The sequence below is a fragment of the Sorex fumeus genome, unplaced genomic scaffold, assembly GCF_029834395.1.
Source record: "Sorex fumeus unplaced genomic scaffold, SorFum_2.1 ptg000142l, whole genome shotgun sequence".
NCBI classification, from domain to species: Eukaryota; Metazoa; Chordata; class Mammalia; order Eulipotyphla; family Soricidae; genus Sorex; species Sorex fumeus.
Window position 1 is genome coordinate 966,325 of NW_026606199.1, and position 26,065 is coordinate 992,389.

General features: G+C 63.7%; 3 protein-coding genes across 3 annotated transcripts; 1 reads left to right on the plus strand and 2 right to left on the minus strand.

Moving 5' to 3' along the window:
* Positions 1–227: 227 nt before the first annotated feature.
* MMP21 (matrix metallopeptidase 21) lies at positions 228–6,473 on the minus strand. The gene is made up of 7 exons (XM_056106745.1): positions 6,312–6,473; positions 4,691–5,114; positions 4,203–4,342; positions 3,595–3,736; positions 3,041–3,298; positions 1,043–1,215; positions 228–527 (listed from the first exon to the last, which is right to left on the minus strand). The coding sequence occupies exons 1-7, from the start codon at positions 6,471–6,473 to the stop codon at positions 228–230; spliced, it is 1,599 nt and encodes a 532-aa protein (XP_055962720.1).
* Positions 6,474–10,186: 3,713 nt separating this feature from the next.
* UROS (uroporphyrinogen III synthase) lies at positions 10,187–17,015 on the minus strand. Its single transcript, XM_056106699.1, has 9 exons — positions 16,908–17,015; positions 16,712–16,795; positions 15,772–15,868; positions 13,690–13,764; positions 12,179–12,253; positions 11,631–11,711; positions 11,456–11,541; positions 11,027–11,125; positions 10,187–10,502 (listed from the first exon to the last, which is right to left on the minus strand). Exons 1-9 carry the CDS (start codon positions 16,968–16,970, stop codon positions 10,368–10,370), a joined length of 795 nt encoding a protein of 264 aa, XP_055962674.1. The 5' UTR covers positions 16,971–17,015; the 3' UTR covers positions 10,187–10,367.
* A 2,568-nt stretch (positions 17,016–19,583) lies between these two features.
* Positions 19,584–26,062, plus strand: BCCIP (BRCA2 and CDKN1A interacting protein). Its single transcript, XM_056106669.1, has 7 exons — positions 19,584–19,791; positions 20,862–20,936; positions 22,087–22,167; positions 22,262–22,351; positions 23,303–23,490; positions 24,740–24,914; positions 25,699–26,062. Exons 1-7 carry the CDS (start codon positions 19,600–19,602, stop codon positions 25,864–25,866), a joined length of 969 nt encoding a protein of 322 aa, XP_055962644.1. The 5' UTR covers positions 19,584–19,599; the 3' UTR covers positions 25,867–26,062.
* The last annotated feature ends 3 nt before the right edge of the window (positions 26,063–26,065 follow it).

The following is a 26,065-nucleotide window of genomic DNA, read 5'->3' on the forward strand; positions in this document are numbered from 1 at the left end:
GTGCCGCTCAAAACGGGCTTGGAACCTGGCCCTGGGGAAACGTTCCTTTATGGTCCCATTGGACAGGACGGGGACTTGGGATTCCGGAGCCCTTGTCGCCTGCCCTGGTCCCCGGCGTGGCTCCTGCCCCCTGGACCCGGCCCTGAGCTGTGGGAAATAGGATCCGGTTTTCCTGTAGCAGGGATGAGGCGCTTGAGGGGACAGTCGTGCAGGCCGGCCTGCGCCCGTCACATGCTCAGGGTCGACGCGTGCACGTCACAGATGTCGAACCACGTCCCCGAGACCGGCCTCCTGGGGAGCAGGGCGTTGGGTGGCCGCCCCGCGTGCCCTCGCGAGTCCTGCTCCCCGGCCACCTGCCAGTAGTGGCGGCCCTTGAGGAGGAAGACGGCGCGGTGGGCGTAGGAGTAGTAGGCGGCGTCCAGGCTCCTGAGCGGGTGGTCTCGGGGCCGCGTGGCCGGGAAGACCTCCGTGATCTTCCTCGGGTACGAGTCAAGAACTCGGTTGCTGCCGACGTCAAACGCGAACACCTGTGAGGCAGATCAGAGGGAGAAGCCCCCGCGTTTCCCCACGAGCTCAGAGCCTGGTTCCGAAGAGGGGGGAAGGGGAGGGGGTCTGCGTGTCACAGAATGGGGGATGGGGTGCCAAAAATTTACTTGAAAACGAATTTCTGCGTGGCCCCTGCCACCGCCCAAGAGTCAGCCCTGAGCACCAGCAGGTGTGGTCCAAAGATAAGGTGAAAGCCAGAAATCAAGCAGAAAAACCCAATTTCTGCTGGTCAGGAAATATTTTTGCTTGGGTGGGTGCAAGGGGCGGGTAAGGGCACTGCCTTAGAGCCGAGTAAGTGCAGGTCCAACGGGCCCAGCCTCGGGGGGCTGTGCTGTATACTGCGAAGAGATTTCTGTTTGGGGGCCATACCAGTAAGTCCTGGCAGAGCTCAGGGGCCCAGGGGGGGCCAGGAATCAAGCCCAGGTCTCCGCCTGCCCACCCTGACCGTCTCCCAGCCAGGGCTGGCCCGGACAGCTTCCCATCACTGGGCACTCACCAAGGACCCTTGGAAGAAGAAAATCAGGTGCTTCTGTCGGTCGTAGAAGGCCGTGTCCAGGGGGCTCGGGACACCAGGGAACCCTTCCGAGATGAGCCTGGGGTAGCTTCGCCCCTGCTCGTCTTTGCTGTGGGCCTGATCCTTGTCACTGTCATATCTCCAATACTGAGTCCCTGAGAGGCAGAGAAAGCGTCGGCGGTGGCTGGTCGGCTCAGATCCCGACAGAGGATGGCCCCGAACACAGGCCCAGGGGGAGGCGGGGGGAGCTGGGTCGTTTCCGCACTGAGCCCCGGAATCTGCCTCCTTGGGCGTCCCTGATGCCTTAGAAGGCAGCTGCCACAGGCACCCCTAAAAGATGCAGGAGGAGCGAGGGCCGCCCCACCCCTGTTCTTGGGCACTTCGAACCTCCCTTTCCCAGGTCAGGGCCTGATGTACGTTTTTGTCATCACGGGGTTCTCTTTCAGGGGTATCTTTAAAACCCACAGTTTCGGAATCTTCTAGTTTCCCCACTGTCTCCATATCACAGATGGGGAGACAGGTGCGCCCCCACATCCAGACAGACTGCCCCTCTGCAGGAACCCGCCTGGGACTCCCGTTGTCCTGGGAAACGGTGCCTGGAACGTGGCTGTGGTTCCCTTCCGGGCCCGCCCCACCTCCCAGCCCGCTCCTGAGCTGGCAGACCCGAGTTGCCGTGGGGATGAGTGTGGCCCCACCCGTAGGGTTTGGAGTGTGAGATCCCAAGGGCAGTTCCTGCTCCAGCGTGGTCTTGGCCCTGGGAGTCAGGGTCTGCAAGGTGCACTAGAAGCGCCCTCTGACGACCTCCGCTACTGCCTGGAGGAAATCTCATCCCGGATTCCTAAACTCTGCGCTTCTCACGCTGAGTGGACGGCAGCGAGGCCCACCCCTTTCCCGTGTGTGGAAGAGAGGGAGTGCAGGCAGGTTTACACGCAGGGCGATGTGGGTGAGTGTACCCAGCTCCCTCTGCCTCTGCTGCCCGCGTGAGCTCAGTCACACATGTCCACACGGCACCTCTCGGAGTGGTGGCACCGAGGAAGCCGCTCCAGAGTGGTCGGGGACACATCAGCATGGAGCATCAGGGCTGACGCACCCCAGACTCACTGTCTCAACTACCGCCTCCAGCCACGTGGGCCCTGACATTCCTGCTGGAAACAGCCTCTGACTGTCGGTGGGGCCGTGTCCAGCCCAGGGCCCCGGCTGGGAGGCCGTGCGTGCAGGGACATGGTGTGTCTCTGACCCGTTCTTGGTGAGTCCCACTCACAGCTGCCCGAGACACCCGGCTCCCTCCTCCTCCTCTTCACAGGCTCCACCCGAAGCGTGTCTGCCCTCCGTGTCTGTGACGGCCCTCTGTCCACTGTCCTCCTCAAACTGGGCCCAGTCCTCTAGAACATGCTATGCTGGTAGAAACATCCCAGAGTGGCCCCTGGTGAAGTTCTCACCCCCGACGGAACGAGGCACTCCCTCATGCCTCGTTCCTGGGACCCTCTTGGTTTCTCCCTGAGATTAAACACAGCCTCTGGGAGAACAGCAAGCACTCTGCCCTGAGCTGTCCCTGACAGTGTTTATCTGGTTTGGGGCCACACCGGACAGTGCCCAGGGGTCACTCCTAGCTGGGGACCCTCTGGGTCAGCCACATGAAAGGCCAGAATCCTGCCTGCCTTATCACTACAGCCCACATTGAAGCTTATTTTTTTTCTCTGCTTTTATTTTGGGTCACACCAGCAATGCTCAGGGGTTCCTCCTGGCTCATGCCTTCAGGAATTACTCCCGGTGGTGCTCGGGGGACCATATGGGATGCCGGGGATTGGACCCGGGTCGGCCATGTGCAAGGCAAACGCCCTCCCTGCTGTGCTGTCGCTCCAGCCGCCACTAGAGCTTCTTAGAGAGACCCGGGTTCAACCAGCCCCCCAGAGCAAGCGGTTGCCAGCGTGTGAAGACGGGACCCTGCGGGGACTCCGAGCGCCTGACCCGGGACTTCACCTTTGAAAAAGTAACGCTCATCTCTCCCGGCGGCCCAGACGTGCACGAAGGCGTCGATGTCGCGCGTGGGGATCCCGTGCCAGCCCAGCAGGAGGGGCAGCGGGTCCCCGTAGCGGGTCCTGTTGTTGCGGTTCTCATACAGCCAGTACCAGCCGCGGCGGAAGAAGTAGGTACTGAAGCGCATGGTGACGCGGCCGTCGCTGCCCCGCTCCCTGCGGACCCAGTCGAAGGCCGTGTCGAAGGACCCCTCGCAGGCGCCTGCAGGAGACCGAGGGGGGCCGCTGTCCCACCACCAGCCACGTCCCAGCCGCAGCCGTGCCTCTGCCACGAGGCACCGAGGCACCGTGGGCGACCAGGTGGTGGCCCGTCCAGCTCAGGGGAGGGCCCTGGACGCGATGCCAGCGAGGACAGTGCTCAGGTCGCTGTCCAGGGACGGTCTAGCTGCCCTGTTCCCAGAGCGTCCCAGGGGGAGTCTCGGCCAGGGCCCCTAACCGGTACGTCCTCGCCACAGTGGGCTGGGCTGATGTCCAGGGCAGCGGGGCCTGGGCTCTCACCGTACAGCTTCTGGATGGCCCTGCGGTCAGACGTGTCCAGCTCAAATCTGGGTGCCTGTGGCGGGTAGTTGGGCTGCATGATGGAGCCCGGCCGGTAGCTGTGGGCCAGGCCCAGCACGTGGCCAATCTCGTGCACGGCCACCTGGGAAGGACAGCCAAGCCATCAGGCCACCCGAGTCCACCCCTGACTCTACAGATGGCAGATCCCACGACACAGGATGGGATCCCATTACATAGGATAGGATCCCATGACACAGGACAGAGAACTGGATCCCATGACACAGGACAGATCCCATGACACAGGATGGGATCTCATGAAACAGGGTGGGATCCCATGACATAGGTCAGGATTCCACGACAGAATACGACAACACAGGGCAGGATCCCATGACAGGATCCCATGGCACAGAATAGGATTTCATGACACAGGATCATAGGACAGGATCCCATGTCCCAGGCCAGGTCCCAGGAGAGAACAGGCTCCCCGGGCAGGACGGGATCCCATCACAGAGGGCAGGAGCAGGGAACAGGGTGGGGATCGGGAGCCTTCTTGGGTGCCCTTGGGGCCCCCTGAATCCTGACCCCCGTTTGGATCTGGGCTCGCTCACCCGGAGGAGGCTGATGCCCGCGTCGCTGCTGGGAGGGGTGAAGTGTTCGTCGTCGTCAAAGTGGACGTCCCCCAGCCGCCAGGCATGCGCAAACTCCTGTCCGCTCCCATCGAACACCCGAGGGCAGCCCAGGTGCCGGCCTGGAGGGGGGCGGGGTGTGTCTGTGGTCCGGGGGTCCCACCCCAGGGTTCAGGAAGAGGGGGGCTGACAGGAGTGGTGCAGGTCAAAGCGAGCCCAGCCTCTGTCCCCAGGCAAACCAGTGGCGGGTGTGGCAGACCCTGTCCCCACCTGGGCCACATGGAAGCCACAGGCCCCAAACCCATCCCTTGTGGAGGTGGCAGGAAGCCACCAGCTGTGGACGTGGGTCACTAGAGATCGGGTGGTGAGGAGGGACCAAGCCCCAGTGTCCCCATGAAGGCCCCTCCACCCTGCCATGTTCCGGGTACCCTGGACGCAGGTCTGGGGCGCAGCAGGGGTGCGAGCCTCACCTCGGCCGAAGCCCAGCCTGATGTCCACGGCGGCGGCGGGGCCTGCGAGGTCCTCGCGGAAGTGCAGGGGCGCCACCTCGCTCCACATGCGGAAGGCCAGCGCCAGGACACGCCTCTGCTCGGCCGCCGCCAGCTGGCCCGTGTAGCCTTCACCCACCAGCCGCCAGGTCAGGGTGCGCCTGGGGAAGACGTGGGGGGCCCCGGCCGGCCGCGGGGAGCGCTTGGGCCGGGCCCTGGGCGGCCGGGCCGGCGTGTCGGGGACGCCGCAGCGGGGCCTGTTCATGGCCGCCAGCGTGGCCGCATCGAGCTGGCCACTCGCCGGCAGCGCGTTGACCTTCTGGAACCGGCGCACAGCCTGGGCCAGGGGGGCCGGAGCCCGGGAGCGCGGCTGCGGCTCGGTCCAGCCGTACTTGGACAGGAAGCGCTGCGGGGAGAGCGTGCGAGTCTGACGGCCTGGGGTCCAGCCTGGGGTCCTGCCTGAGGTCTTGTCTGGGGTCCTGTCCGGGATCCTGCCTGGGGTCTCGTCTGGGGTCCCGCCTGGGGTCCCGCCTGGGGTCCCTGCCCAAGGACGGGGGTCGTGGGGTCTGGACACTGGCCAGGGGACAGGGAGGGAGAGCAAAAGTGGCGTGTCCACCTGGATGTCCCGGACCTCGTTCATGCGGCAGAGCTGGGCCTTGGCTCAGCACTTCCTGTGGGAAGACTGCCCCTGGGGAGAGCCCCCCCGAACCTGAGATCCCATGAAAGAAGCTCAGTCTGGAAGCTTCTGAGAGGAAGAAGGGACAGTAGGACACTAGGTCCCTCCTGGTGGGCCCAGGGGAGCAGAAGGGGGAACCGGCAGGCACCAAGGCAAACTGTACGATCACCCGCTGGAGTAGCACGCCCGCCCCATAAACTGGGGGCATGACCCCTGGTGAGCTTGTACCCCCAGGTGGGGGGTGGCAACGCCAGGGACAGTGAAGGCTCTGGACACGCGGTGACCGAGAATCGGGTCAGCGACTGCACCAGAAGCTGAGGTGGTCGCACACGCCAGGCTGGCCAAGGGTCGCGAGTGGAAACGGGTCAGGAAGCCCCGAGTGAGGGCCCGGGAAGCCACTGGCCACAGCCCGCAGAGCTGCCCTGCTTGTCCGGCTCTCTCGGCCTCCTCTGCTGCCCAGGGCAGGGGGCCGGCCCCGCCACCCTGCAGGGCTCCACGTTCTTCGGAGCGAGGCTGGTGGGGGTGGACCGAGGGCACATGGGCTGCTTAGCAAGTGAGCATGCGTGTGTGTGCACATATGTAGGTGTGTGTGCCCATGTCGGGCAGGCACAGATACATGTAGGCACATGTGCTTGTGGAGTCAGTGTGCATGTGTGTGCAGTCTGTGCCTGTCATGTGGCACGTGTGTGTGCTTATGTGTGTACTGGGTGTGTGCCCTGGGGGGCATGTGTGCGTACTGCGTGTGCATGTGTACAGGGCTCAGGCATGTGTGCTTGCATGAGTACTGCATGTGTGTGTGCCCTGGTCTCAGGCGTGTGTGTGTGTGCTTGTGTGTGTACATGTGTGCGTGAGTTCTGGACTGTGTGTGTGCTTGTGTGTGTACCGCGTGTGCGTGCGCCCCGGACCGAGGCGTCTTCGGGCTCCTACCTGCGCCCCCGGGAGGTCAGCGATGGGCTGGGCCCGGCGCCCAGGCAGCGGCCGCAGGTCTGAGCGGTCCCGGCTGTGGAACAGCGTCTCAGGCCGGGCGGGCGGGGGCGCGGCCAGGCAGCAGAGCACCAGGGCGGGCTGCAGGAGGGAGGAGGCGTGCATGGTGGGCTCTGCCTGCGGGCGCGTCCATCTGGCCTCGGCGGGAGCGGCTGGGCTCTTAGCGGGTGGGCAGAGCCAGCAGGAGGCCGGGCGGCTGCGGGCGGCACCTGGGTGCGAGTGTGAGCGGCAGGTGCGGCTCTTTGAAGACCCCCATGCCATGCCCTTTCTCACGGGGTCGCGAACACGCCCCTCTCGGTGGGGCCACACGTGTGCACGGGCCCTGCTGATGACCCCTGCCCGGCCCCTGCCCGTTTCTAGGCCCTGCCCATGACAAGGACGTGCCCATCTCATGCCCAACGGCGTGACCGCGCCAGGCAGTGCCACGGCACCCGGTTTGCTCAGCTGCCCGCCGTGTTCCGGCATGTCTCTTCCTTCTGCTCATTCATTGTTCTCACTTCTTTAATGAGCAACACATGAGCCCAGGTGGGAACGCAGGGGTCTTACTTATGTCTTTTTTGTTTTGAAACCACACCTGGCAGTGCTCAGGGCTGAATCCTGGGCTCTGCACTCAGGAATCACTCCTGAGGTTCCGGGACCACCACCTGGGATGCCGGGGCTGCTCGAACCCAGGCCGGCTGTGTGCATGGCCAACACCCTTCCTGCTGTATGACCACTCCAGTCCCTACTGTGGGTTTCTTGAGTTTGGAGAATACAGAAGTATGGAAAAGCGGAAATCTGCGAAAACGGATAAAGCTGGAGGGGGTCGCGCCCAGAGAGTGGAATCCCGGGAGAAAGACAAACAGGGGTGGGTGTCCCTGCTGGGAGCGGCAGTGTCCAAGAAACGGTCCTCGCGACGGTGACCTGTGGGTGAGGGGGGCTTGTTTACGTGACTGCAATAAACCAGCTGGGAAACAGGCCCCAAAGCTCAGTGCACTGAGGCGAGGCTTTGCATAGAAAAGACCCAGGTTTGCCCAGCGCTATCGGGACTGACCCCTGAGCACTGAGTATGGAGTAGCCCCCAGCCCTGCAGGGTGTGACCCCCAAACAGAACAAACCGGAAAGTCCTCGAGCCATTTGGATGCGCCTGAACCCGGGACATCCCTGCCGTCCCCCCTACCCCCCTGGGATGCTCCCTCCAGCTCATTCTCTTCTCTCCCTTTAAATAACTTTACTTAAAAAGAAATATTAAAACCAACGTGGGAGGGACTGGAGAGATAGCACAGCGGGGAGGGCGTTTGCCTTGCACGCAGCCAACCCGGGTTCGATTCCCAGCATCCCATATGGTCCCCTGAGCACCGCCAGGAGTAACTCCTGAGTGCACGAGCCAGCAGTAACCTCTGTGCATTGCTGGGTGTGACCCAAAAAGAAAAAAAAAAACAACCAACGTGGGAAGTGGGAAATGTTGGGGCCCTAAGCGTCGGGTCTCAGACTCTGGGTTTTGGGGCGGCCCCTGACCTGTGGGATGCTCGCCTGCTCCCCTCTGCGTAGTTTCGTGGCCCCCGCCCCACGGCCGTCGTGGACTGACTGGGGTGAGCGGGACCCACGGATGGAGGCTCAGGGCCTGTCTCTGTCCCCTCAAACTCCAGTCCTGAAGGACAAGGACAGAGTGATGGAAGCTGCTTCCTGAAGAGCGGCCCTCGGGCCTCGGGGCAGGTGCTGGACTTCCGGCAGCCTGGACGGGACATGGGTGGGCGTGGTGTGGTGCTCCCCAAATTGAGGGCTCGTTTGGCGTTGGCAGGAGGGGCTGGTCTGAGGCCAGAGCTACCGCAGGCACAGGCCCCTGGGCCCCGTGATCTCTCCTCCGACTGCACTGCCCCAGAGCTGCCCCGGGGCCGCCCGACACCAGAGCCGGGTCTCTGCAGGCTCCTGGGGACCCCATCCTGGAAATAGCTACGTGGCTCCCGCTCGTAGGTGAGCGTTTCCTGGTGGCCGGAAGCCCGGCCTGATCCCCCGCCTGGTGGGGCGGCTGCCTGGAGGCGGCCTGTTCCGGGGTGTTAGGGGGTGCCGATAGGACCAGCTCCCATCCCTCCCTCTCGCTGTCCCCTGGGGTCCCTGCGCCACTCAGAACCTGGCATGACCCGGATGCCCTGTGTTGCCCGCTGTGCTGGCGGCACCGGGTCGCTCTATTAGACCTACTGTGCGGGTCAGTTGACTTGCCATGTGCAGGACAAGTGTATGTGCGTGTGTGTTTGTACCATCAGTTTACTTGCCATGTACTTAATGTGTGTGTGTGTGTGTGTGTGTGTGTGTGTGTGTGTGTGTCCTGGGCGTCACTGTGGCCCTGGTATGAGGCCACGTGCTGTTCCACTCAGTGGCTGAAATGATGCAGAAGCTTCCACTGGACGACAGTTCTCTCCCCTCCGTGCAACTGAAACTGGGGCCCGAGAGACAGTATGGGGGTCAAGGTGGCTGACCCTGGCTCCACCCTGGTACCACATGGCCCCCTGAGCAGGTGGAGAAGGACCCCCACAGGGCTGGGATGAGCCCTGAGCACTGCTAGGTGTGACCCAAATGGCCTCCCCAAATGCTGCCAGGTGGTGGTGTGGGGGTCAATCCCTCCGGCCGACCCCCACCAGGCACACAGGATGCCAGTTGCTGGGCTTGGAGGTCCTGCTGGCCTTGGGGGCGGATGCTGGGGGCTACGTGCTTCAAGCAGGGGGGTGGGCAGAATTTCTGAGGGTGTGACTGGGGGCGAGGGGGCACCCTTGGGGCTGAGCTTCGGAGAATGTTCTGGGCCTGGCGGCTCTGCGAGTCAGCACCGTGGCGGTCACTGTGCTTCCCTGAGCTGGCCCTCCCCGGTGGACAGGCGCCCAGCCCCTGGCCCTGCAGACTCCATGGAGGCCACAGGGGACAAGGAGGGGGTCCCAGCACTTGGGGGCACCCGCACGTTGGGGAGAATAAACTCAGAGCTCACTCCCCCTCCGAGCACCCAGCCCTCTGCCACGAGGCGGCACCTAGGTGTGAAGTTTGGGGCACACCTGTGAGAGGCCCACCGGCCCAGCCCCGCCCCCTCCCCAGGCCACCTGTCCCCTACTGGGTGTTAGTGTTGGAGGAGCAGGCAGGCCTGACCAGCTGAGCAAAGGGCAGTCGGACAAAGTGACCTGCGGCTCTGTGCAGCGTCCCCAGGAGCCGGGAGCCGCCAGCACCCACACAGCAGCTGGCGGGGGGGTGGTTTCCCTGCAGGCTGGGTGGAGGGCGCCCCGGGCTCCACGTGTCCCCGTGCTACAGCTAGGCTGCCCGGCCACCAAGAGGTGGCCCCTGTGGTCTCCTTGGCCACAGCACCTTTGTGTGAACTGCAGACTAAGCCCAGCTCAGCAGCCTCCCGGCCTCTTTGGGGTGTTGGTGCCCCCTTATTCTGCAAAGTTTCCTTCCTCTGGGGCCCCTCGTTGCCCACGAGGGTTGCTGGAGCTCCAGCTCTTGCCCCTGCATTCGAGGACGCAGGCAGGGGCTGAGACAGCAGGGAAGGTGTCTGACTCCGACGGGCCACGCGCCTCTGTGAACACCGGGCGGTCTTGCTCCAGAGCGAGAGACGGCCAACCACCAGCCCTGCCCGGACCTCCTCCTGCCCAGAACGTTTCATCCGGACGATTCCACGCCAGCATGCTTCCTGGGAACCACAGCACGCCGTGCTCCTGGTGCTCCCTCCCACCGACACAGGACACACGTGTCATCCTCCAGCACGATTCACGACACAGCCGCTGCTTCTCATGTGGGACGAAACGGCTTCACACAGACTTTATTCTCACGCCCCGACTGGGGGACGAGAACGTGGGCACAACTGTCCTCCCCAAGCTTGGACAGTCAGGGCGTCAGCGAGTCTCTGGGCCCTCCTGCTGCCGGGGCCCCCAGCGTCCAGGGTCCTCACTGGCCTCCATGGAGGACGTCATGTGCGCTGGGCGTGGAGGCCAGGGCCATGTCCTGCCCGCCAGGGGCTCCTGGGTGCAGAGTCCACATGGCTCAGCGGGGGCCCAACTGCAGCGCCGCGCGGATGCCGGCGGCCAGGGCCCGTGGCGTGGGGCTCGCGGCCGTGCAGCTCACGGGCAGGCCCCGCGCGGCCAGGGCATGGGCGGTGGTGGGGCCGATGGCCGCGAACTGTAGGAGGAAGAGAGGGAGTTCCGGCAGCAGCGCGGCGGGGAGCAGGGCACAGGGGGTTCCCACCGGGCCCCCGCACCACCAGGGTGGGCCCAGGGCCCCTGTCTGAGGCACCTTTACCCCCGTGACCTGTCCAGGTGGGGCCTGGACACAGGCAGAGGCGCCCCACCCCGGCCACTCACTGGCTGCGGGGTCTGGGGGCCGGGGAGAAGAGGGGGGTGTACAGAACAAAGCCTCAAAGGGGTCCTGGGAGCAGCGGGGTGGGGGTGGCCCCCAGGGAAGCAGCAGAGAGGACCAGGGCCTGGAGCCAGAGGTCAAACCCCTGTGGACAGGAGGGGGGAAGCAAACAGGACGCCGGGCTAAAGGCCCATAGGCGGCTGGGGAGACAGGCCGGGGGGGAGGCACCGGCTTGCCTGGGCGGCCACATGCAGGACAACAGGCAGCGCCAGGGCTGGGCTCTGCTGCCGGGGGGCGGGGGGGATGGGGGAGGGTGGCCAGGCGCCCCCAGCCCTGTCTGCCCTCACCTTGATCTCACCGATGCTGTCGCCCGACAGCTCCTGGATGTGCTTGAGACTGTAGCTCAGGCCGGACGGGCTGAAAAACGTGATGCTGGCGGGGACGCCCTGGGGGGGGAGGGGTCAGGACGAGGGGCTATGGGCTACTGCCCCTAGGAGGGAGAGGTCAGGGCGGGGGTGGGGGGACTGTGGGCTCCTACCCCTGGCAGAGGAGGAGACGGGATCCTGCCCACGGGGGATTCCTGTTCGAGGGGCCTCTGCTGCTGGGGAGGCCATGGGGCGACCTCGTGAACACCCGCCTTGGAGGTCTCCAATGGACGCACGAGAGAGCCCCGCTGCCCCCCAAACTCAGCCCCGACCCCTGGGCGTGGAACAGTGGACAGGGCCGGACTGGCCGTCATTTCCCAGAGCCCTGAGCCCCCGGAGGGCCCCACCCACCTGCTGGGCGTAGTAGCTGTGCAGGCTGTCCCGGATCCCCGGGTGGGGGGCGTTCTGGTAGACGGTCAGGCTCTCCAGGGGGACGCCTGCGCCCAGAGGGGAGGTGTCGGTGCCAGGGAGCCGTGACAGCGGCCACCCCCCATACCCCGTCCTGCTGCGCTGCCCTGGGGGTCACCTTGGTCCCTGAGCGCACGGGGCAGGGCTTCTCCTTTGAGGCTGCCACAGGGGAACAGCAGCGGCAGGGCGGGCGGCGACCCTGGGGAGAAGTGACAGGTGCCGCAGGGGCTCAGGAGGGGCCGCCAGACCCCCACCCCACAGCCTCCCGCCCATGACGAGGCTTTGCCCGGAGCCGGACTCGCGCAGGGTCTCCGGTCTCCCTCTGGGGCTCTGGGGCCACGGGGGCGGCCACAGCACCCCTGGCCCAGCTCCAGCGCCAAGCCACGGCCCCGTTCAAGGCAGAGCCATGCCGATGGGTCGCACACACGCAACGCCCAAGGGTAGGTGGGCAAGGCGGAGCCAGAGGGCTGGGCCCACTAGGGCCCCGCACCCCTTCCGGCACTCGGCGTCTCGCTCTATTAGGATCAGGGTGGCCCCATCCCTCAGGAAGGGGGGCCCAAGGAAGTGGGGGTGACCCCGGGCGGCTCAGACAGAAACATGCCCACTGTGGCCCTGGTGCACGGCCAAGGCCCAGACACGAGTGGATGCCACGGGGCGGCTACTCACGGGAGCAGATGTGCTCGGCCAGCCGCTCCGCGTTCCCGCTGCCCTCGCCTTCGGGGTCCAGCCCGAGCCTGCGCACTGAGGAGGGAAACGCTCTGCTTGCCGCGACCAAGCCTGCCCCGCACGGCCACTCGGCTACCCAGGCGGCAGGAGCAGGTGCCTTTGTGGGGGTCTGGCCACGCCGTGCTCGGGGGGCCTGGAGGCAGGGCTGGGGGGCAAGTGACTCAGGGGCAGGAGCGGGACTTGGGTCCTTGTGAACGCAAAGCAGGTGCCTGACCAGCCCCCCGTCCCCCCAGTTGACACAGGGAGGCTGGAGGTGGCCTTAGTGGCTTGCACCACGACTGACACATCTCAGTGTGCGACCTGGTCCGTCACGGCATTGGTTGTATGTGGGATCTGAAGAACGGAGTGACGGGAGCCCTTTCAAGTGGCCAGCGCAGCGCCTGGGACTCCCAGTTGTCAGGACGCTCGCTCGGGGCCGAGTCTGGGAAGCAGCCCACGGCAGCACCCAGCCGGCCCGCAGGAGCAGACTTAGGCCCCCAGAATGAGAGAGAGAGACCACCCAGCAGGCCAAGAAGGCTCCTGCCCCCGCACACCCCGCGCCCTCAGCTGGGGCTCAGCTGCCTGCAGTGACCCTCCACAGCAGACACGACATGCAGACACCACACAGACATGACACAACACGCAGGCATGACATGCAGACATGACACCGCACGCAGATACCATACAGACAAGACACAACACGCAGACATGACACAACACGCAGACATGACGACATGCATACATGACAACACACAGACACAACAAGTAGACATGACACGACACGCAGACAGGACACAACACACAGACACAACACGCAGACATGACACAACACGCAGACATGACAACACGCAGACGTGAAACAACATGCAGACACCACACACAGACACCACACAGACATGACACAACACGCAGGCACGACATGCAGACATGACACCACATGCAGACACCCACAGACAACACGCAGACATGACATGCAGACATGATATGACACACAGACATGACATGACACGCATACATGACATAACACAGACACGACATGCAGACATAACACAGACACGACACGCAGACACGACACGACATGCAGACAGAACACAGACACGACACGCAGACATGACATGACACGCAAACACGACACGACACGCAGACACCACGCTCTCCCCTGTGGTGGCACTGGGGTCCGAGCCCAGGCCCCTTCCTGCGGGACTGTGCCTGCGAACAGCTTAAAGGTGACATGCCGGAGACCCGTGGGGTGGCCTGAGGGGGCGTGGGCCGGCGGCATCATGGGGCTGTGACCCTCAGGCCTCTCAATTCCTGGCTGTGCCCACAGCAGCGGCTCTCCGCGAGCCACGTTCCGGCAGACACGGGCACCACACCCGAGTGTCTCTCTCTCCCCGCAGGAAAGGCCCGAGCAGCCGCGTCTGACCGAGACCCCCCTGCTCGCGGGGGGCTTTGCTTGGACCTCGGCCGCTTACCGAGAGACGCTGTGGCTTCCCCGACCACGTACACCGGCTTGGCGTTCCACTGCTCCTTCAGAGTCTCCTTCCAGACTGCAAGACACCAAACCAAACGTGGATCGCAAAACCTAAACTGACCGCCTGGACAGCGGCTCGAGGCGCCTCGTTCTTCCCAGAAAACTGGCTCGCAAGGTGGACACTGATTAACCCAAGGAACACGGATACTGCAAGATGAAATCCCATTTTTATACTGTTCAGGTTCTGCAAATTAAAAACAAATCACTCTGGGCAGTGTTCCAGCACGCCTTGCTTAAAATATTAGGCAATTCTAGTTGGCACTTGGAGCTCTTTTTTAAAAATGTGTACTAGAAAATAAACATGACCGGAATCTTAATTTGCGTGCTGATACTAAAATGTTTACATCTAGATTTCAAAAGAAAGTGACTGGGCATTAAGTAGAGGCTAGTTAAATCCCAAAAAAACTACAGAATTGGCTTTACTTGGACATAAATCTGAAAGTAGCCAAAAATTGTAATATCAGATGAAATGGCTCACTTATTTATTAAATCAAAACAGAGAAAGTAAGTTTCAAGGTCATAAGCAAGCACAGTTTAATGAGAACACTGTCACTTTATGACAAAAATCTTTATAAAAGAGAAATAGATTGCATAAATATCCAATCCCTTTTTTAGAAAAGCAAACACACACTCTTATCTTTCTAAAATGCAGTTATGGGTGCTGGAGTGACAGCACAGCGGGGAGGGCGTTTGCCTTGCACGCGGCCGACCCAGGTTCGATTCCCAGCATCCCATATGGTCCCCGAGCACCGCCAGGAGTAATTCCTGAGTGCAGAGCCAGGAGTGACCCAAAAAATGGAAAAAAAAGAGGGAAAAATGCAGTTATGGACACAGCCCTGCGTAATTCCACGGTACTTCTCTAAGCGCTGTGAGAAAGCCCCTGGGAAGCAGTCACAGGTGAACTCGCACCTCTGACATACCTGAGTAACAGTTATTTCTCAGCCACCAAGGGCAGCACAAGAGCACAGGTCGCTGATGACACACAGGGGAACACACTCTGGCCACGATGCTCTGGCCAGGGCCTGTGTCTCCCAGAGCAGTGACAGGCAGCTCACGGAGAGCTGGACTGAACCCTGTCCCTGGCCTTGGCCACAGAACTGCCGTGTGGCTCAGAGGAAGAAGAACACACAAGAAAGATGTACGAAAGCCGCCCACGATCCCTCTGCAGCCCCCAATGTGAAGGGCGGTGTGTCCGTCCTGGGTTCCTCTCCACCTCCACAGCACCACAGGTTGGAGACACAGGCACGGGTTCCTGGCGCCAGGCTGGCAGCCCCGGGCGCCCTCCTGTGGGCCACGCCTTCCTCCCCTGGCTACAAGGCCTCTGTGCGGGGGAGCGGCGGCCACCATCGCCACTGCCACCACCCAAGGTGCCAGGAACTGAGGGCAGAGACCTCGGCTGGAGCGGCCGTCACCAAAGGGAGCCAGGGAGATTAGACAGCGGGTGGGGCGCTGGCCTCACACAGGGCTCACCCGGGATCGAGCCCTGGCACCTGATATGGTTTTCCTGAACCCGCCAGCAACACCCCATGTGGCCTCCCTGAGTCCTACCCGATGCAGAGCCAGGAGTAAGCCCCAAGCACAGCTGGGTGTGACCCTAAATAAAACCAAATAAAAATGATTTTCTTTAAAAAAAAAAAAAAGCAGCCATTGGGGCTAGAGCGAGAGCACAGCAGGGAGGGCGTTTGCCTTGCACGCAGCTGACCTGGGTTCGATTCTCAGCATCCCATATGGTCCCCTGAGCACCGCCAGGAGTGATTCCTGAGTGCATCAACCAGGAGTAACTCCTGTGCATCGCCGGGTGTAACTCAAAAAGCAAAAAATAAATAAAAATAAATAAATAAAGCAGCCGTCGACAAGGCGGCTTGTTGCCTTCTGTTCCCCAAAAAGGCTGTACCCCAGGCGGTGACTCTGCACCTCCCCCTGACCTTGACTCTGAGCCGTGGCCGTGGCTCTTGCCCGAGCAGCTCTCCTGGGGCTCCCCTGCCCGCGGCACCCACAGGAGCGAAGCCCGGCGCATCCTCACCTTCAGTTTGGCTGCTTTTCTCCAGACACAGCTCGGCCGCCTGCACCGCTCTGGGGCTGGTGAAGATGAGGCCCCCGTAGCTGTCGGGACGGGCCAGCTGGGCCCACCGCAAGAGGAGCACAGACGTGAGCTGGACAGTTCGCAGAGCCCCAAGGGCGAGGGCGCAAGACCGCAGAGCCACCGCCCGCCTCCCGCCGCGGGATGCTCGCCGAGCGCTCTCGGGGGGTCGGGAAGTCCCGCATCGCGGTCCTTCCCTGACACCTGGCTGCCTGTGTCCCGGGGACAGGCAAGCACCGTGCAGGGGGATGCGGCAGAGTGCACCCAAAATTAAACGGAAGTGCTGGGGCTGGCGACATAGCACCGAGGAAAGACGCCGGCCCTGATCGCGGCTGACCCCGGTTGGTTCGATCCTTGGCATACCAGACGGAACCCACCAGCGGAATCCCTGAGCACAGAGCCAGGAGTCAGCCCTGGCACTGCCAGGTGTGGCCCCAAACAAAAACAAAACCGGAATGTTCCTGGGGCCATGACTGCCCCCAAAGAGATTCCCAAGACTCCACAAGCAAGATAAGAACTGGGTGTTTGGTGGGTGCCGGCAGGGACCTGGGGTGCCCACAGGACTGCACGGGGCTGTCCTCTGGGATTGGGATGAGCACCCCAGATCCGCTGTGTGTCCACGCCCATGCAGGGAACCAATCTCTGAGTGCAGGACGTTACCAGGGGCTGGGTGAAATGACGGGCAAACATTAGGGACCCCTCCAATGACCCCGAGGCTCTGCAGAGACGCCCACACCCCCCAGCACGCCCGGAGACCGTGCTGCCCTCGGCCCCTGGTTGGAAGCCAAAAGGGGGTGGTGGTCTGGGGCTGGTCTGGCCGGGCTGGGCAGGAATTCTAGAGAAGCACACGTCTCGCCCAGAAGTCACAGTGCTCGGAACTGACCTTCTCCGCGAAGCTGGCGAGAGACAGGAACTCGAAGGACAAAACGGGGATCAGCGTGGCGTCCAGTCCGCACAGTCCCAGCTCCTGCCCGGAAAGGAAAGGCATCCCGGGGTAGGGGGGGCCCCCGAGGACAGGCAAGGGCGCCCCACACCTCCCCGCTCCCCGGCTCCCAAGGTCGCTGGCGCCAGGCTCCTACCCTGATGTAGGGGTCCTGCCCACACTCGTCCTCCTTGGGGTCCTTCAGGAGGAGAACCTTCATGACTGCTGGCGGGAGACGGGCTCAGTGGGAGACGGGCCTCAGTGGCTCGGCGGGGCGGGACAGCCACTGCCCTGGGCGCCGCCACTTGGGCCTGCTGATAAGACCAGGGGGCCGCATGTGGACGCCAGATAACACAAGCGAGCCCAGTGCCCCCCATCCTGGCCACGCACGCCCGGCTCCCGGGGGGGCTCAACAGGTCCCAGTTGCAGCAGAGGAGGAAGGAGCAGCCTCAGGGGGTCCACCAGGGAGCCCCTCGGCGCCTTCCCCTTTTCTCCTGTGACTGCACCTTTAAGAGCCACTCCAGGTGCCAATGACCCTCACAGGGCCTCGACCAGTCCCTGCTGCGGCTGCCCTGCCTGGCAGAAGCATCCCCGGGGGCACTCGGCACACTCCGTACATTTATCCATCCCAGCACCGCTGACCGGAACTTCTCTCTCCTCACTGGACAAGAGTGAAATGAGGGGCAGAGATGAGGAGGCCACACATCAGATCTCCAGGATGGATCAGCTACAAGCTGCAACTGTATCCCCGAGTCTTAAGAACTGCAACTCCCGGGAAATTGAAAATGTCCAGCAAAGGGAATGGGTGCATCAAACCACACAATTGTGAAAGTACTCGCAAGGAAGTTTTTTACACAGTGAGTCATAAGGTGTTAAAAATGTTTAAAGGACTGGGGCTGGGGCGAAAGCACAGCGGGTAGGGTGTTTGCTTTGCATGCGGCCGACCCGGGTTCGATTCCCGGCATCCCATATCGTCCCCTGAGCTCCGCCAGGAGTAGCTCTGAGTGCAGAGCCAGGAGTAACCCGAGTGTTGCCGGGTGTGACCCAAAAAGAAAATATATATATGTGTATTATACATATGCATAATGCCTAAAGGACAGATTTGCAGATTGCACACACGCTCACACACGTTTGCTCTAGCGGGGATTACATGGTGGCAGGTCTGTAGGTCACAGTGATAACTTTATTCTCTACCTTTCTGTTTGTTTGGGGGTCACACCCAGCGATGCTCAGGGCTTCTTCCTGGCTCTGTGCTCAGGGATCACTCCTGGTGGTGCTAAGGGGACCACATGGGATGCCGGGTCGGCCGTGTACCAGGCGGGCCCCCTGCCTGCTGTCATAACCCTCTGGCCTCTTGATATATCATAGTTTCTCTTTTTTTAAAAAAAAGGGACAGATGTAAAATTCCTTCCCTGTTGAAGAGGCTTTGCAAGTGCAGCCTTCCCAAAGGCGGCAGCGCCAGGCCAAGGAGCCAGGGAACAAGCTGCTGTGTGAGAGGGGCTGTCAGCCTGGCACGGGAAAGGGACACGCGCAGACACACCTCGATTGATACATGCGGACATACAGAGACACACGGAGACACGTAGAGACACGTGGAGACACACACAGACACGCGTAGATGAATGGAGCGTCAGTCGTGCTAATACGAGTGACCGTCAGTGGGCAGTGACCACAGTGTGGCCGTGGACGGGAGGGTCATCTGGCTCAGGGCTAGCTCTCTGGAAGCTCCTGGGGGGGGGGGGGGGCAGGGTGTGATCAGAAAACTCCGCTGGGGGCAGTGGGTCAGTGGGCAGTGCTGTGTCACGTGGTGCAACGGAGAGCCCAGGCTCCGGGCTGGGGTCCGGGGAGCCCGAGGGGTGTGTGTTGGGGGCGTGGGGGGGGGGGCACTGAGGCTCCGGGGACCACCACGCACAGGCCTGTCGGGGCCACGGGGGCCAGGATGGGGGGGTCTGTCTGCCGGGACCCCCAACTCGAGCTGCGCCCCGGGCTGTCACGTGGGCGGCGCCCACATCCGCCCCTCCCCGTCCCCCGTCGGCCGGACCCAGAGGGACGCGCGAGGGGTGGGGGCGGCGGCTGGGGACAGGGCCTGGGGCTGGCGGGGGAGCTCGGGGCAGCGAGGGGCCCCACGCCACGGCCAACCCACGCCACGGCCGAGCCCGCGGCCCAGAACCCGCGCTCGGGGCCTGCAGGCCCGCCCGGCGGTCAGTGCGGACCCGGGGCGCTGCTGCCCCGCGCCCACCCGCGACGGGCTCCTGCTCTTGCAAAGGGCGCAGGGCGAGGGCCAGCGCGGCTCTGGGGTCGGCTCCGGCCCGCGCCCAGGTGGGACCCCCCGCCCCCGACCCCGCGCCGAGGGTGACACCTACCTGGCGGGGCACGACCCGGGGCAGGCCCGGGCCGACTCTCCGGGTCCCCGCTAGGAGGCGGAAGAGAGGCCGGCCTCGCGTCACGTGGCTCGGGTTGCCATGACGACGGCGCACGCCGCGCAGGGATCGCCGAGCCTCCGCGGGCGGAGGGGGCGGGGGGGGTCACGGAGTTGGCGCATGCGTAGCGCCCTGAGCACGCGGGCCGAGAAGGGCCGAACCACTACGCGAAGGGGGGTTGTGAGCCCGGGAGAGTGACGTTAGGAACGGCGGGAGAAAATTAAGGCGATTTAGGGATCCTATGAAGACGTAGAGGGGAGTTCCCGGGGTTTCCAGAGCGGCCAGGGGTGCTGGGGTGGTCGCAGGCCCAGCGTGATGTCCCCTCGCGGCCTCCGTTTCCCCCCTCCGCCGCCGCTTGGGCGATCCCGGAAGTCGGCGGTCCCGGAAGTCCGGCCGCGGCGGCCGCGCAGGCGCAGTGGCGGCGGCAACATGGCGTCCAGGCCCAAGCGGCGCGCGCTGGGCGAGGAGGCTCCGCGCACGCCCGGCGCTCCGGCCCCGCGCCGCGACGACGAGCTGGAGGACGACGCCGAGGCGGAGGAGGACGACGAGGAGGACGAGGACGAGGACGACAGCGACCCGGAGGACGACAGCGGCGAGGAGGACGACGAGGCCGTGGGCGAGGTGGGGCCCCCGTGCCGGACACGCGCCGGACACGCGCCGCCCACGCGCCGCCCACGCCGCCCGTTCCTGTTGCTTCGGGCTTGGTCCCGCGCCTGCAGCGCGTGTCCCCGGCCTGTGTCCCCCCGGGCTCCGCTCCCGGGTCGGCCCCGCCCCTCCAAGGGGCTTCCCCTGTCTCGGGGACCCCCGCGAGCTGCAAAGCTGCACCCCTAGGCGGGGTGGGGGGTGGGGTCACCTCTGGACTCACCCGGTGTCCCCGGGGTGCTGACCCCGGCCCCGCTGTTCGTTCCGCCGCCCCGTCCCCTCGTGCGCGAGGGGTTCCCAGTGAGGTGCTCCTGGAAGGGGGGGGGTCTTGGGAGAAAATCCCCCTGCCTGGCATGAGGGCGACTTTATTATTATTATTATTATTATTATTATTATTACTATTTTTGGCTTTTTGGGTCACACCCGGCGATGCACAGAGGTTCCTCCTGGCTCATGCAATCAGGAATTACCCCTGGCAGTGCTCAGGGGACCATATGGGACGCTGGGAATCGAACCCCGGGTCGGCCACGTGCAAGGCAAGCGCCCTACCCGCTGTGCTATCGCTCCAGCCCCAATGAGGGGGGACTTTAGTGCATGCCGAGTGACCCCCCCTTTCCGGGACCCTGATACTTGGGACCCCGAGGAGACAGCTTGTCGTTACCGGGACTCCTGGCCAGCCCCTGGTCCTGCCCGTTCCTGTACGTGCCAACGCTCGTGCCCAACCCCCAGCCTGGGTCTGAAGCCTCATCCCTGGTGTGCCCTGGTGTGCCCACATGGCGCCCCTCCTGCAGGGGCACGGCCCGTCCCCGCCCTGTCCCCCTCCCTCCCCCCCCAGGAGATGCAGGGGCTCTGCCCCTCTGGGCCGTCCTGGCGGCCTCTGTCCGCGTAGACGGCCGCTGTGGCCTGTTGGACGCTTCGAACAGAGAGTTTGTGGGCGCCTCTTTCCAGTTCCGCTGCTGCCTTGACGGGCTCGGGTCGTGGGGGTCGGGGGCTGTGAATGCGAACGCGGCCTGCGTTGTCTGATGGTTCTGCTCTCCCGTCACTCGCAGGAAGTGAATGTTGACTTCGAAGCTTTCGCCATCTCGGATATCGATTATGACGGAATTAAGAAGTTACTGCAGCAGGTAGCGCCTATCTTGGGGTGCCGGTGGCCACTCGCTCCCGGAGGGGCCGGCACGCCTGGTTGGGGAGCACCGGGGATGGTGTCGGGCTTGGGCCTCATGCAGATGGGACTGATACTGGCCACTGACCCCTCCCAGACCCTGCAGGTCTCTTCTGAGACAGCCCAGATCATTGAAGAGGAGAGAATTCTTTTTCTTTCTTTCTTTTTTTTTTTTTTGCTTTTTGAGTCATACCTGACGATGCCTAGGTGTTCCTCCTGGCTCTGCGCTCAGGAATTCCTCCTGGCGGAGCTCGGGGGACCCTATGGGATGCTGGGAATCAACTCAGGTCAGCCGCGTGCAAGGCAAACGCCCTCCCCGCTGTGTTGTCGCTCCAGCCCCTGCTGCCCAGACCCTTGAGCCCCACCCTGCCCGTGTCTGGCCTGTCAGGATGCTCTTTCCTGGAGCTTTGCCTTGGCGGGAAGAATCCCCTTCTGTCCTAGGGCCGAGGCCTTCTGTGGGGCCCCTTCCTTAGATGCCGCAGTCTCCTAGCTACCATCTCCTGACACACAGTGCCTCCCCTCTGCTCCCCTCATCTCCCCTTTGAGGTGTAGAGAGGACCCTTTGTTGCAGCTCTTCTCAGTTCTCTTTTGTCAGTCTCTGATGTCCGCCAGTTCCAGCAGCCCTGGGTGGGAGACTCCTCAGGGCACACCCTTGACTCGGCTGCACTTCCTCGTGCCTCTGCCCGATGCCAGGCTGGGCTCCCTGACCTGCATCTCCTCTGGTTGCGCCGCCTGTGTTTGGCCTGGAGGGGGTCCCCCCGCCCCCCATAGTTCTGTGTCACCGCTGCCTTTAGTTCTCCTGAACGTCCCTTTCTTCTTTGGATCACCTTTTGGGTTACACCTGACGATGCTCGTGGCTGACCCCTGCTCTGCACTCAGGTCACCCCTGGTGGCGCTCGGGGGACGCTGTGGGGTCCCAGGGATAGAACCTATTTGGCCGTGTGCGAGACAGTTGCCCTGCTCTCTGTCCTGCCGCCCCAGCAGCGTTGGGGTTACTTCCTAAAACTCCTGGTCTCGCCGTTGGCCTGTCGTGACGTGCCCCTGACCCGGGCGTCGAGGATCCTGCAGGTGCGGCGACCGTGATCACACGTGAACTGTGTTTCTCTCCGTAGCTGTTCCTCAAGGCCCCCGTGAACACGGCCCAGCTCACCGAGCTCCTGATCCAACAGAACCACGTCGGCAGCGTCATCAAGGTAGGCGCCGCTGCCCTGGCCCTGCCCGGCTCCCCTGCCCGCCGCTGGCCGCAGTCTTCTCCCGAGTGAACCAAAGCGTTCCCTTCTCATGCAGCAGACAGAGGTCTCGGAGGACAGCGACGGGGAAGAGGACGAAGAGGAGATCTTCGGTTTCATCAGTTTGTTCAACCTAACTGAAAGGAAGGTCAGTGGCCCGAGCGACGCCTTAGGCCGGAGCCCCCTTGGCAGTGAACTTCTGGCAGACGGCCCCTCGCCCTAGGGAATGCGTCAGTGTGAAATCTTCCTGCCCACCTGTTCAGCGGGAAGTGTTTGGGCTGGACGCAGGCCTGGCTGCACAACTTGCTTTTAAAATTGTGTTTTTTTGTTTGTTTGTTTTTGATTTTTGGGTCGTAGAGCCCGGCAAGCTACCGAGAGTATCTCACCCACACAGCAAAGCCTAGCAAGATACCCGTGGCGTATTCGATATGCCAGACGCAGTAACAACAAGTCTCACAATGGAGATGTTACTGGGCCCGCTTGAGCAAATCGATGAACAACGGGAGGACAGTGCAGTGACAGTGATTTTGGGGTCCTACCCGGCGATGCACAGGGGTTACTCCTGGCTCTGCACTCGGGGATTAGCCCTGGCGGTGTTCAGGGGACCCTGTGGGATGCTGGGAATCGAACCTGGGTCAGCCACGTGCAAGGCAAACACCCTCCCTGCTTTGCCATCGCTCCGGCCCCTAAAATTGTGCTTTCTTCTCAGTAAACGTTCCCTGCGTCTAGCTGTCCTTTTTAGGTCTGTGAGTCCACCTGGCTTGGACACAAATGGGTCCCAGGTGGGAGAAGGTGGAGCAGAGCTGGCCCGGGGAGGGCAGCGAGGGGCGTGTGCCCTGCGGGAGGCCCGAGCGTGGCCCTCCAGGCTGGTGTCAGTCGGAGACAGTCCTGACTGCCGGCTCACGCGTCTGACCAAACGTGGACGCCAGATGGGTCAGCGCGCTCGCCCTGTGGGTGTCGAAGGAGCCAGTGCGTTCTGCCGAGGGCACGGGCGGGCCCCGCTGCCCTGCGGTGCTCAGGCACCACCAGGCAGGCGGGCACGGGGCGGGCGCGGTGACCAGCGCCCCCTGCAGGGGTAAAGGCGCGTCTCTGCCCGCAGGACACCCAGTGCGCCGAGCAGATCAAGGAGCTGCTGCTCGCGGCCTGCCGGCAGCACAGCGAGAAGAGCACAGCCCAGCAGCTGGAGCGGCTCCTCCGCGACCCGGCCAGGCCCGTGGGCCTCCTGCTGAGCGAGCGCTTCCTGAACGTGCCGCCCCAGGTGGCCCTGCCCCTGCACCAGCAGCTGCAGTAAGGGCCTGGCGGGCGCGGGCGGGAGGGGAGGACGCGCCCTGGACCGCCGCGGCAGAGACCCGAAGGGAGGGGCACAGGTCTCAGGAGCTCCCGCGGCCCGTGCTCCCTCCAGCAAGTGCTCCCAGAGCCCGTACCCCCTCTGGCGGTGCTCCTGCAGCCCATGCCCCCTCTGGCGGTGCTCCCGCGGCCCGTGCCCTCTGCGGCGGTGCTCCTGAGAGGACGCGCCCTAGACCGCCGCAGCAGACATCCCGAGCTGCCTCTCGGGCCCAGCTGTCCCCTCCCTGCCAGTCAGGGCCGGCCTCTGTCTGTAACCAGGCGGGCTGGACGGACTCTGAGCCACGCTCCCTCAGCCCTGGGCGGCTCAGCCGGGTCTTTGCCCGGGTGGGGCCCGGCTTCGGTTCTCTCTTCGGGCTCTGCTGAGTGGCCCGGGGGCTCGGGTGTCCTGGGTCAGCTCTGGTCAGCAGACCGGCCCTGGTTCCCTCAGGGAACGTCCTTTGTCTCCTTCCTACGTGGCAGGGCCTGGGGCTGGCTGGCGGCCTTCACTTGTCTCCACGGGGTGGGACCCTCTAGGAAGGCAGGCGGGGGCTCGGGGTGCTGAGCCGCTGGCTTCCCCCGGGGGGAGTTGGGGCGAGCTTGGCGAGGTCTCGGGCCTCTGCCGGCCTCCGTGACTCCTGTGCTCCCAGGGCACGTGGTAAAGCTGGTGCCTTTGTTCAGTGATGGTCTGGAGTTGGGGGGTTGGCTTGTTCCTGCGGTTGGGGGGTACCTAGTGGGGCTTGGGGAACCTTGTAGCTGCAGGGGCAGACCCTTGCCTGCGGCCCATGCTCCCTCCAACAGTGCTCCCGCAGCGCATGCTCCCACAGTCCGTGCCCCCTCCGGTGGTGCTCCCACAGCCCGTGCTCCAGTGGTGCTCCCACGGCCTCCAGTGGTGCTCCCACAGCCCATGCCCCCTCCGGTGGTGCTCCCATAGCGCGTGCTCCCTCCGGTGCTCTGCAGGCAGACCAGTGGTGTGGCTGAACCCGCCCCCGGCTGAGTTGTGCGTGGCCACGGCTCGGCATAACATGGCTCTCCTGCCCGTTCCAAATGCTGCCGTGCCAGTTCAGAGCGCTCTGACCACCTCAGGGAAGCGCGTCGCTTCCCAGATGTCGCGTCCGTCCACGCAGAGCCTGCTGGGTCCTGGCCGGTCTCTGGGCTGTGTTGGGCACTGGGTGTTGCCTGGCCCGCAGCCGACCGGGCGTTTGCCTTGCAGGAAAGAGCTCGCAGAGGCGCAGAGAACTAACAAGCCGTGCGGGAAGTGCCACTTCTACCTCCTCATCAGCAAGACGTTTGTGGAGGCCGGGAAGGATGGCGCGGGGCAGAGGCCGAGAGGCCCAGGCAAGGAGGAGCTCCGGTTCGCCAACGCCGAGGAAGAGTTTTTCTATGAGGTGCGTGTCCTGCGTCCTGCGCTGTCCTCCCGCCCAGCAGGTCTGGCCGGGCCACTGAGGGGCGTACGTCACCCCGTCACGGTTGGGGACCCCGAGCCCGTCTGTGGCCCTGCTCCCCGTTGCGGCCTCCTGGGCCCCTTGGTGTCGTGGGGTTGCCAGCATTCTCCCAAGGAGAGTGGCTCGTGCCATTTCCCGCTCCCGACGATGAAGGAGATGGGGGGGGGCTGTCAGCTGAGGGAGTTTGGGGGCTGTCCGCGGGGGAACGCAGCGTTGGCGGGAGGCGGGGCCACGCTCCACAGAGGATTTCAGACCCGACCCTGAAGACGGAATTCGCCCTTGATTCCAGGAAGGAGAGAGCGGGCGTTAAATGTCAGTGTCGATGTTCCCGCACTCTGAGACCGCTTTGAGGAAAGCCAACGAGTGGCTTCTAACCCGGCCCGATTGATGCGTATCTTCCTGTCCTCAAAAAGCCCTTTTTTGGTTAGGTCTTGGAGCCCCGTCTGGCTGTGCTCAGGCTGAGCCCAGGGGTGACTCATGGCAGCATTCAGGGCACCCTGTGGGCTGCGTCAAGGCCGGCACCTCCCCCCTGTAGCGCTGCTTCAGCCCTTCTAGGAACACTTGTAAGCCAGTTTGGAAACCGGGGGCCGAGACCAACGGTGGCTGGGAATGTCTCGTGCTGTGGGGCTCAGTGAGGTTGCAGAGGGCGTGGCGGCGGCGGCAGCGTGGACGTCCCTCGGTCGTGCCTGCTGCGATTCCGGTAACCTGTGTCGTGTGTTGGCTGCAGAAGGCGCTCCTGAAGTTCAGCTTCCCGGTGCAAGACGGCGACACGTGTTTGGGAGGTTCGTGGGCCTTTGGCGACGCGCCACTGAAGCCCCTGCGGACCGTGATGGTGTTGCCGAGCGACAGGATGGGGGAGGTCATGGGCATGCTGCAGGAGCACCTGGCCGTGTGACCCGGCGCCCGAGACCGCTGGGGACCAGAGACTGGGCCACGTCCTGACAGCACGGGACTTTCAGGTCAGGGGTCCCCTCTGCAGAGGAGGGCGGGTCCTCCCCCGTGCCTGTGACACGTTTAGAAAACCCGCTTTTCCCTCTTGGCCAAATCGTGTTTGGTCAGGATCTTCCGAGGAGAAAAAAAAAAAAAAACAACCA